The 12,105-nt window shown below is 51.6% G+C and overlaps 1 protein-coding gene across 1 annotated transcript in view; it reads left to right on the top strand.

Annotated features, from left to right (window-relative positions):
- The first annotated feature begins 230 nt into the window (after positions 1-230).
- The window catches only part of LOC144134644 (uncharacterized), a 33,560-nt gene continuing 21,685 nt past the window's right edge, over positions 231-12,105 (top strand). The window contains exons 1-2 of the mRNA XM_077667510.1: positions 231-504; positions 7,680-8,031. Coding sequence (XP_077523636.1) covers positions 344-504; positions 7,680-8,031 — 513 coding nt within the window. The 5' untranslated portion in view covers positions 231-343. The remainder of the gene's footprint in view (positions 505-7,679; positions 8,032-12,105) is intronic.

Raw genomic sequence — 12,105 nt, 5'->3', positions numbered from 1 at the left:
ACTGCATTATAACGGCCTCTGACATATCCCTCCAATTCCCCTACCCTGTCCTGTGCAAGCTACCGACCTCATCAAGATAAGTCAATTTTGTGCGCGTCATTAAAATCATAACGTATAATCATTCATGGCTTCCTTTCGGTGATCTCGAATCGCTGCTCACGAGCTCCACCAGTCAAGATTACACCACCCGGGCGTCAGTCGCGCTGAACAAAAGAAAAAGAGAGCGAAGTTTCAGCGAATGAGCTCCGCCCTGAGGCGTCATCAACCTAGGTCGGGTGGACCTGAACGCATTCCACATTATATTTTTAAGCCTTGACCGGCCTACTCGCAGGAGTTCTGGGCCATGGAGTCGACAGAAAAGAATGCGGACGAGACTCCTGCTGATTCAATCGCCGCGGCCGGCACCACCTCAGTTAACACGCGCAGCGGGCACAGGAGGCATCACAAGAGGTTCTCCAAGAAGCGCCCAAGGATCTCAGGCGACGTGTCTCCGAACAGCGACAAGTGAGTAACATGTCACGAAGAAGAAAAGAACATTCACTGAGGGAGTTTCGATTGGGATCAGTGCTCCTGTGAAGTATAACAGCACAGCTGAAGCGCTCAACGAGCTCAGCCCACAGGAAACCCGGGACTATAGCATATACGGGAGGTGGGGCACCTCTGGTACGGAGAAGTGCATCGCCGGCTCTGTCACACTCTGGTTAACTTTGATATTCTTAAATCAGCAGCACGGGCTGCCGGTTCTGTTGACTGAGGGTAGATTATATATGCTAACAATTTAATTTAAGAGACAAGAACCCCTTTCGTCCAGGTTACTTGCTGACCTGCCTCTCATGGCACGTCGCGGCATCTGCGGCTGTGCAGGGATAAAATGCTGTCCGTTTCCTCCCGAGCTTGAACTGTTCTTGTCGACAGTGACTGAGTTATCTGATCCTATGCTCCCCGCAATTTATTCCACGATTGCACATCGCACCATATTCAACGAAGTAAAAGCGGCATCTGGGGGGGGGGGGGGGGGGGGATTAGCGCCACCAACCATGCTGTATTTTCCAGTTAATAGTCTTGCTCGCTTTGCTGTCAATGTGATATTTCATGAACGTATTTCATACACTTCACAGTAGTCATTTCGTTATTTCTTCTCGTGTTCTTGCTTCTGATGAGCTCCAGTGTAGCACATGCTGTTGGGCTAGTTCGTGCATTGTGGTCAGAAAAAAAACAAACCAGCCAAAAGACGCGCACAGGAAAACTGAGAAAATAGAGAAGAGGCTGGTTCCTCCAGCGCAAAATTTCTGAATGGTCGCCATGTGTCGCAAGCTTCATTAGTGGCTTCATCGGGTGATATTCGGGCTCAGTTACTACGGCACCCGTCGGTACAGCCAAACTACCTTCTTTAAAGGGACTATGCAAAGAATTCAAAGCCGCTTTAAAATGTTTTCTACGTTTAGAAATGATGCTAATCAGCATTCACACCAAGTATAAGTCTTCGGAACTGAGCCGGCAATTTCTTATAAATCAAAAAAAGTTTTTTTTTTAATTCGCGGGCCTATTGGTGTGCTCGTAGTGACAGATTTTGGAACTAAAATCGTGGAAGAAAGACGTCACACTACCCATGACGTCGCCAGGCTACCACACGCTGTCATTAGATGGAGCCACGGCAGCCACGACATCGCGGGCACACAGCCGGTAGCCGTGAAAATCGTCTGCTCGGGCCGCCGCGCGACCCTCTCGGGCAAGCGCGGGCCAGGGCATTGCTTTCGCGCATATGGTTTCAATTTTCCTCTGCCACCTCCTCCTGTCGGGAGTTCCGGAGCCACTCGCACGGCTCTTCGTGGGTACACATAGGGCTTGATGCCCATCACGGCTCTAAGAGCGAGCAGTCGCGCCTCGAGGTCCGGGTTTATTACTGCCAACTACAACACACGACAAAGAAACCCGACGAGCGCCGCAATCCAGGAAGGCGAAGAGAGACCGGAGAGGTGCCGCCACGCTGCCGACGCTGCAGCTGGGGTGCTAGGAGCGACAACCGGAAGTTGCAAAGCTAACGTCTTCTGATGACGTATTCAAAGGCGGTGCCCAGTCCCAGACCTCTTTATTTTTGTCTGGTGCCCCGCGTGTATGAGTTGAGGGGGGAGAGGTGGAGCGTAATTTTTAATCGTCTATATCTTCGTTGTTATTGATGCTAGCTTAAAAATTCTTGCGTTGGGGTTACGAGTGATGAAATGCCTATCTCTCGTCTGCTTTACGTAATCTCAATTAATTTATTGCATAGTTCTTCTAAGTACCCCCCTCACTTCCATCCAGACAACCATTCAAAATGCTGACTGATTTTTTCCATGCCATAGCAAGAGTGATGCCTCTTAATCGGGCTGCTGGGTAGAAATCGGGCTATCTTTAACAGCGTGTATAAATTATTAGCATGCACCTAAATTTTAGCATACAGACCCTGCTGCATTTAGCCTTCAAACTCCTGCCACAGCCACCGCAGTAGACGCAACAACCGCCAGAGCACAATATTGTAACAAAGGCTTGCAACAGTGTAACTGGCACAAAATGAGAAGCACGGCGGAGAAGAATGCTCAAGATGGCTGACTTGCCCACAGGCCCATTTTGTTCTCGTCGTGTACTATCCCATGGGCGACGCGGCATTACTTCCTCCTTCAAAGCGGCGTCCCGACGCCGGCAACGAACAGAAGGTCAAGGTGGTAAAGTACTGCGCACCATGGGGAGCGGAGGGCATAGCCTACAGTTAAGCTGGCAACACAGCTAGTTGCAGCCTGTGCTGATAAGGTTTCATGCGCACCACGTGGACAGTCTCAGTCGGTTGGCGCCGCCGTGCTAAGGATCTCGATTCCCGCGGTACAACTTCGTAGGTGACGTCACTAAGACGTCGAACTGCCTCCCATGGACCGAAGTAGCGGCGGAGTAGCTTCTCGGACAGCCCTTGATGGCGCACAGGTGTCCAAACCCACACAGAATTGCCGGGTTCATACCGAACGTCTCGGCGTCTGAGGTTGCAGCGACCAGCGCCGAGGTGTTGCTGGCGTTGAATCCGGCATCTTGCGAGCTGGCGGGCTTCTTCAGCCCGCTGGACGAATGTGTCGACGTCAGCAGAGGCGTCGGTGTCATCATCTATCTGACCAGCGGGTAGCATGGCGTCCAGCATAGTTGCGACACGACGTCCATAGACCAGCTGTAATGAACCAGCTGCTCTGTCGTATTGTAGGCAAAGGTTGCATACGGGAGAACTTCATCCCATGTGCGATGTTCAGCATCGGCGTACATCGAGAGCATGTCTGCAAGCGTTCGGCTAAAGCGTTTAGTCAGTCTATTTGTTTGCGGATGATAAGCCGGGTTCTTCCTGTGACAGGTGTGAGTAAGCTTGAAGAAAGCCCGCATTAGGTCAGCTGTAAAGGTCGACCCAAAGGCAACGTAAAGGCATTGATATGACGACCGATGGTGCACCATGACGCAAGACTATGGATGTTACAAAAAAAACTGAACTACTTCGGTCACTGTAGCGCGGGCAGCGGCTGTGTCTGCGTACAGGGTCAAGTAGTCTGTCGCTGCACCAATCCATTTGTTCGCCGATGACAATACTGGGAATGGGCCCATCCAGTCTATGCCCACTAGTTGGAAAGGTGCTGTATGCGGTGGCATGGATTGGAGAAATCAGGTTTCACGGGCGGCGTCTTTCGCCGCCGGCAGTCGCGGCACGTCTTCACGTAGTGGTGGACTGAAGACAGCAACTTGGGCCAATAGTATTTCGCACGGATGCGTGCGAATGTTCGGGTGGCATCCAAATGGCCGGCCGAAGGTTCATCGTGGCAGGCGGGCAAGATTTCTGGACTGAGTTCGGATGGCACCACCAGAAGAAAGGTTTCCTTGTTATGTGCGAAGTTCCTCTTGTACAGGATGTGATCTCGGAGGCTGTACGAGCGCAAACTGCGGACGGAAGCCCGTGGAAAATTAAAGTCAAGGCCATCGAGATGCTCGATGAGCGGGCGTACCTAAGGGTCAGTCCATTGATGCTAGGCTATATCGGACGACGTGACGACAGCAGAAAACGGGAAGTCGTCCTCGGTGTCAGGCGGGGAAACATCAGCAGGTGCACGCGACCAACAGCAGGCATCATTGTGGTTACGACCGGACTTGTAGACAACTGTGATGTCTTATTCTTGGAGCCGGAGGCTCCATCTCGCAAGCCAACCCGAGGGGTCTTTGAGGTTGCAAAGCCAGCATAACGAATGGTGATCACCCACAGCTCGAAACGGGCGACCATACAGATAAGGTCGAAACTTGCTGATCCCAGACTACCGCAAGGCATTCCTTCTCTGTGGTGGAGTAATTTGCCTCTGCTTTCGAGAGGGAGTGACTAGCGTATGGTATAACTTTCTCATGTTGATCTTGGCACTGAACGAGAATGCGCCAAGGCCAAGGTTACTGGCATCGGTATGGATTTTGGTGGAAATATTTGATATTTCGGTGGTGAATCTCGGTGTATGCAAAAGGGACATTATCTCTGATAAGCAGTGTAAGAGGCTCGGCATTTCTTGAAAAGTTTTCGACGAAACGCCAGTAGTAGGCACACAGGCCCAAAAACCTTCGAACGGACTTTTTGTCTTTCGGGCGCGGGAACTGTGCCACAGCAGCGGTCTTCTCGGGGTTTAGACGAACGCCCTCCGCGCTTATCACGTCACCAAGAAAACGAAGCTCCTGGAAACAAAAGTGGCATTTCTGTGCTTTTGTCGTCAACTGTGCCGAACGGAGCGCCTGTAGCACCATTATCAGCCGGTTGAGGTGCTCCTCGAAGCTAGAAGCAAAAATGTTGACATCGTCAAGGTGCACTAGGCACGCCTGTCGTTTCAATCCAGAGAGAACGGTGTCCATGCGTTGGAAGGTTGCTGGCGCGGATTACAGGCCGAAGGGCAGCACGTTAAAATCATAAGTGCCGTCACGAGTCACGACCGCTCTTTTCTCGCTGTCCCTTTCCATCACTTTGATCTGCCAGTAGCCAGTTTTAAGGTCGAGTGAGGAGTAGGGTCAATAAAGTCGGTAACATATGCGACAGCAGTTCCGTTCGTAATGGGCTGAAACTAGGTTCCGAAATTGGTAAGCAGGAGTGTCGCCCAGTGATTCCGTAAGCAAGCAAGCCCTCTTGCTACGCAGATCCCCTTCTCGAGTAGAAGGCTCAAGTTTCTGTTCGCCAGAACATCGTGGTCTCCGGGTGAGTCGCTTTGCACTAGTACCATTATGCTGCACCCCGGTGGCACCGTCACGTAGTCAGTAGCAACACGTAAGGCTGACAGCCCGGAGTCGTCTCTGTCGGTTTGCGCAATGACTTGGGTCGGTGAAAACGTCACGCGCGGCTCTTAAAGATTGATAACGGCGCCATTAGCTTGCAAGAAGTACAGACCTAGTATGAGGTCGCGCGAGAAGTGAGGTAGGAACGCAAAGTCACAAATCTATAGACGAATCCGTGGATTGCAACCCTCTCAGTACACGGGCCAGCACGCGTAATTACATGCCCCCAGCCGTGCGAATCTGAGGTCCTGACCACACGGTTAAAAATTTCTTACCTTTCGTTGCCAGCCCTTTGCTCACGACCAAATAGTCCGCTCCCGTATCGACCAAAGTTGTACTTGCGACATCTTCGATAGCGACCGAAGCTACGTATCCGTGTTATTTTCACGCGTCCTCGTTTTAAGGTCGTCATTTGGTCGTAAACGCGATGAAGGATGTTCGACAGTTCGCTCGTCAGTGACCTCACCTCCGCAGGCCGCTGGTTCTAGTTTTCCCGACGGGGTCTCGGCGAACGGTAGCGGTTAAGGTTGGTGCGCGATACTCAGGAGGAGGAAGATCAGGGTGGCTACGGTACGTCGACAGGTAATCCTCGATTTCGCGTGGGCATTCACCATTGCCTTGGCAAGGGGCCCTCGGATGTTAGCCACGAATGCCAGCTCGGCGATAAGGACACTGCCGCAACATATGGCCAGCTTCGCGCAGTGGTAACAAAGGAGCCAGTGGTCAGGTGCCCGCCACAGACCATTCCTCCGGAGTAGTGCTTCGGCCAGCAGAGGGACATGAGAGGAGCTTGGCTGGAACGCAAGTGAGTTAGCGCTGGAAGAGCTAAGGCCGCCGTTCTTCCGGAGTAACGATGCGTGTACGTCTGCGAAATAGGTGCCGGTGGTAGGGCAACAGGCGCAACCGGTTGAGGGACCGCCTGCATCACTTCGTCTCGCATAACTTCCACTAACGAGTGTAACTGCGGCGTCGGCATCTGAGCACGGAGATGCATCTGGCGCAGCTCTTCTCTGACGAGCTCCCGCAGGGCGTCGACGAAACCGCTGTAGTCGGACTCAAAGGCGGCTGCGGACAAGGTGTTCACGTCGCGGTTGTAGTAGCGAGCGCGTCGTTGCAGGGTGTTTTCGACGGTGGTGGCCTCCGCTAGAAATTCCGCAGTGGTGCCAGGTGGGTTACGCAGAAGCCCAGCGAATATTTTTTTTGCTTGATGCCATGCATCAGGTGGCGCACTTGTCCTCCGGCATGTTCTGATCCGCCCTTTTGAACAGGCGGGTCATGTCTTCATAATACACCGCGACGCTCTCATCCGGTCGCTGGTTTCTAAACTGCAGCGCAACTCGGCTCGTTCCAGACGGCCATTTTGGCGTAGGCCGCCAGCAGCTGGCCACGAAACCGGCCCCATGAAAGTAGCGTTGCGTTGTGATTCTCATACCACGTCTGCGCCCAGCCGCAAAGAGGGAAGTGAACATAGTGGAGCTTCCGCTCCGCATCCGAGCCGTTGTACCTGGCGACGCGTTCGAATTGGTTGAGCCAGTCCTCCGCGTACTCGAACATCTCGCCATGGTAGGTCGGTGGCGTTCGCGGCTGAAGAACCAGGAAGTGAGTGGGTGAGCTCCCGTTGCTAGCCGTAGTAGCGGCGTCCGCCCTGTGCATGCCGACTGGAGGTCTGGTCGTAGAGGATAAGGATCCGAATTCTTGTGACCGATCTTGGAGTCGGCGGCTTGCATTGCGGTGGACCGGAGTCAAATTCACGTTCATGGGCAGCCCTCGCGGGGTAGGAGTCGGAATTTACCCAGCGGCACCTCCACCAGAAAATGCAACGACGGCTTGCGGCCGTTGCACTGGCACAAGACCAGAATTGCACAGCGGAGAATGCACAAGATGGCTGACTCGCCGACTGGCCCATTTTGTCCTCGTCGTCTGCTATCCGATGGGCAAGCGGCAATATTCATTGAGTCACCAAGGCGTGCACTCAAATATGGGATATTTCGAACACTATGTTTGGCTTTACGTTACGCATTAAATCACTATTGTTTGCTGCTGGTTGCTTTGATTGGTCATTGAGAAACAGTGGCCAACCGGAGCGAACAATAGTAGGTCAGCTGTTTCTTAGATTAGGCACCGACCTTAGCAATAAGGTATTCTTGGGCGTCGCTATGTTTATTCGCATGCCTTGCACACCGCGCTAGCATGATGGAAGCGGCAGCGGAACCTATTTGCGACAGTCCAGAGAGAAGTCATTTCGACGTCTCCTTCGCCCGATACAAAGGTGTAGGTATAAACAGATGTTCCACGTGAACATAACATATAAAAGCCAGATCCTCCAATTTTATTAAAAAGTTTTTGTGTTTTTTTTATTTTTCTTGGACTGCATTCAGCGCCGCTGAAGCCAGCGGGACGTCTTCGCCACACAGTCGCAAGAAATCCAAAGGGTCACGAAAATCCAGTAGCGGCCGTGCAGGAAGAGCTTCGCCTGATTTGAACAGAGCCCTGCAGGCAACGGATGCGGCTCCTGCTTCGGCTCTGGCTTCGACTCCTGCTCCGGCTTCGGCTCCGCCTTCGGCTTCTGCTCCAGGTCCAGCTTCTGCTCCATCTCGGGAGGGCGCTCCTGAGCCAGTCTCAGCCTTTGCTGCTGACAAAAGTCCGTACGAGCTTTCCGAGCTGGGAGCGGCCGAAGGTCCTGCTCGAGGATACGCTAGTCCAATGAGGAGCGCACGTCAAATCGCAGCCGTGAGAAACCTATTTGTCATTAATACGAAAGGATACTTAGGATGAAAGTTAAGTATGCTAAGCAATGTCCCAAAGTCAGTTTACTGCTTGAAGGAAGACGTATATATGCAGCGGAATAACTTGAAACAATACTAAACTCTTATCTGGACGTTCCACCTTCCCGCTGCTTACGCCAGTTCTATTAGGCAAGTATGAGTGCGTGCGAAGTTTGCGTCTTGTTAGCTTTTTCTGGAATTTGCTGTATGAAAGGACAGATGGAAAAAATGTCCTATTTTTACGTTATAATTCCGCTGTTGCGGTTGCAGACAATGCGCTTCATGAGCAAAAACGTGATGCGCAATCCTTACTTAATCCCATGCTCACCTGTATGCACACCCAACTACATACCCGTACGTGCCTTATGGAATTCCTTTTATACAGCCATAAGACTTGAGAGTATGACTCCCTGCTTGCTTTCTCACTAAAAGTCGGCTTGGTGCACAGACTTTAGCTTTATGTTTCAAATGAGTGCAGCTCAGCCCACTTTCCGCTTCTAAGACCGCTGCGCCCAAACATCAGGTCAATGAGCCGTCGCTTTCAATGAAATACTATGAAATGAAATAATGAAAGCAGCACGGGTGCGAGGCACATTGTAATGTCACATGTAACACGCCTGGACAATTACCGCCATTATTAGGAGGAGGATTGTCCGGTTACGATTTCCGTAGCAAAGCGGCCAGTAAAGGTCTGGTTTGTACCGACTCCTTGTCAGCACATTATCAGTCTGGTGATAGAGAAATCCCAGAATTTTATAACCTTCGAAAGCGCTGCTACGGGGGAAGCCAAGAGAAAGAAAAAGGAAGGACCTGCGCTGCTATCAACTGAAGTTTATTGGAAAAAACACATAAGGTTAAGTAGCTCACACAAGGCAGCCAGCAGCGCATGCGCCTACCCTCAGAATGACAAAACGAATCACTGTGTTGAATTAAGATACCGAATTTCACAATCGTGGATGACAACAGACGGTGTGCTGACGCACATGTCGGAGTTTTTGTGAATATTAAATGCCTCAGATAATTCCCTTGTTAGCTGATTGGAATGCCTATGCAGAATTTTGGTACTATTGAACAGAGGTACACATGCATTTTTTTCCAACGGGTTAGAATGGTTAAGTTCGCTGTCTCTGTAATGCAGGGCCAAATTAGAGGAAGGAGCCACCTTTAAAGACAAATTATGTTGGCGTAGCCGTGTGTTTATACATTTACCATTTTGGACTATATAACTCTTTCCGCATGTGAAGGGTACTTCATATACCACTCTCTCGACACAAGGTGCAAACAGCAACTCATGTTTTATATTGCACTGTTGTGACATTCCGTGTGTGCTACGAGGATCCACGTTCGACGGCGCGGCGTAGACGGAGACCCGTGACAACGGCATCATCAATTACCCAGCCATGCTCTTTGAGTGACGACCAGAAAAACCGGACCCGCCGCCGCCCCGGGGAAACAGGCTTTATCCTCCCCAATTTCCGGTTACATTCCAGGACAAGGGAGCTGTCAGCGGGCCAGAGCGCGCCGTACCACAGCCGACGCTATGCGATACCGCGAAGACGACATTCTTTCCCTCCCCCCCTTTGTCGTGGGCTATCGCCGGGAAGGCACCCACAGCTTCCCAGAAGGGCCGCGACGGACACCTGTCATGGCGGACAGGCAGTACTCGCCAAGAATGTGGAAAGACAGGCGCTAGTGAATTAGCTCCGAAGAGAGAGCCTGTGTATACTCTCACTTGAGAGAGAGTGGTGGCGTTTTTGTTGTTTATTTAGTTTGTATCGTTAACAGACTCTGGGTTCGAGGCTAAGCCCAACCCAAAGGGGTGGTCCCCATCTCGCATGTATTTTTGGATTGGAGAATTGATGCTTTGGGCGGGCCACTGGAAATGACCGCCCTTAGTCCTTTGTTAATCAAGTGCTTAAAAGCACATGTAAACGGATGCAGTCCAGTCTGAGCTTGGGCTCCATGCTTAGCATGTAATGTGATGCTACTTAGGCACTAACCTGCCCGGTCGATGAGTAAAGTAGTGCAAAGTTTGTTCTGTTGTAAAATTATGCTCTGCTGTCATCATCTACAAGCTCGCCTCCTGTTCATCTTCCAAGCCGAACGACACTAGAGGAAGGGTTTGTGAACCATCCTCGAAGAAACGGACGACTATTGAAATTCTACTGCAAGCACGCTCAGGACGACATCGTTTGCCAAGAGGGCCTTCAGCGCCGAAGCCCGTCGGCGTGCAGCTTCTGCCAGCAACCGCTCGAGCCCAACTCCGGAGCCACTCCATCGCCCCCATGAAGTCGTCGGCACGTAAGCTCGGACGCCCCAGCCTCTGATGTATAATCTTAATCATGTGTAATTATTGAATATACCTGTTTGTTTAAACTGAGCCATACGGTGTCTCTTTGCCTCTCCGTCCCGTGTGGACCTGCGCATTATGGGGGTCATCACACTGGTGTCAGAAGAGGGGTCTCAAAAGCAAATGTCCTCTGAATGCTGTGACATTCATGACTTCAAAATTGTAATCAAAAGGGAATCACGGGACTGATTGTGGGACTTTTACCCCCATTTGAGAGGCTTGAGGCACTGGAGGGCTTGAAAAAAAAAATGACTGTATCTGAGGGAGCTCCCACTCCACCGCCGTCGCTCGGAGCAAGCATGCTGGCATTAGGAAGCGTCATTCCGACGTTTACGGGAGATAAGACAGGGGTTCCAATCTGCGATTTCTTTTCCATGCTAGAAGAGATTGGGAAAATGGGGGGATGGTCCGATGCTCAAATGCTGGGAATGGCGAGGTGTAAGATGGCAGGAGCTGCTCATGATTTTGCATGGCGAGACGAAAAAGTAAAATCCACAAAATCATTTGCGGAATTTAAGAAGCTCGCGTTTGAGCATTTCGACACTGAACCACGTCACGTGCGGGTACAGAGGTTCCGTGACGCCGAACAGATGGTAGGGGAGGACGTGCGAACATTTGCGTCGCGGCTTCAGCGCCTAGCACGCGATACGTTAAGCAGGGAGGAGGAAGGAGACCAGCTAAGGAAGAAATACGCGGAGGAACTACTTAAAGAGGAAATGACCGCTTTGTTCGTGGCTGGTCTGCAAGACCCCGTGCGCCGGTTCGTGCTCTCGCGCAAGCCGAGCAATTTCGACCAAGCCGTGGAGGCCGCATTGGATGAGGAACGAAATTAGGCGTTAACGACAGCCGCAGCGAGAGTACGCGTCATAGAGAGAGCGGTGCTCAACCCTGAGGTTGCTCTCTTGACAGAGCGATTAGATCGCTTAGAACAGCTGCTATCTCAGCAGGTAGAACACCAGGCTGAAGCGCGCGCTCAACAGCGCTCATTCGCTGGAAACCGGAGACCGCCACAAAGCTACAGGCGCGGTATGCGAGATTTTGAAGAAATCGTATGCTTCGCTTGCCAGGGTCGCGGACACATCGCCAGGTTCTGCCAAAACGTGCGCCGTGGGGAGCCACAAAGAGAAGCAGGCGAGACATGCCCTAAGCAAGCCTACAGCGGGGCTCCAGATACCGAGTCAAAAAACTAGTTAGTCCTCCCCAGCCTGAGGAGCGTGGGGAGGGAGCAGTAGATGATGAGGTGGTGGTAGTTTGTGTGGCCGACGAGGCATGCCCTGTTGTGCGTTGCAAGTTAAATGGTTGTTGTATGGAATTGTTGATAGATACGGGGTCAAAGGTGACATTGCTTAAGGAGAGCAGTTTTAACACGCTTCGAAGGAAGGGGGACCGCGAGGTGTTTGAAGCGTCTGGTGGTATGGCAACCAAATTTGTAGGCATAACGGGGGATCCTCTTGGCATAAGTGGACTCTACCGGTTACACTTCTCTCTCGGCGGAATTGCATTGGAGCACCCCTGCTACGTATGCCCGGACACGGTGTCTCTGCCAAACGGAGTGTCAGGTATATTAGGGCAGGATTTTTTGAGAAAAGGGAAGGTAGTAGTCTCATTCTCTGAGGAAGAGGTTAATGCGGGCGGCTCAAAAGTTCCGTTTTTGAACAGGAGAGGGGCTGAGATTCGCATTACCGATAT

Source organism: Amblyomma americanum, chromosome 5, assembly GCF_052857255.1.
Source record: "Amblyomma americanum isolate KBUSLIRL-KWMA chromosome 5, ASM5285725v1, whole genome shotgun sequence".
In the NCBI taxonomy this organism is placed as follows: domain Eukaryota; kingdom Metazoa; phylum Arthropoda; class Arachnida; order Ixodida; family Ixodidae; genus Amblyomma; species Amblyomma americanum.
This window is presented reverse-complemented; position numbering and strand designations above follow the sequence as displayed.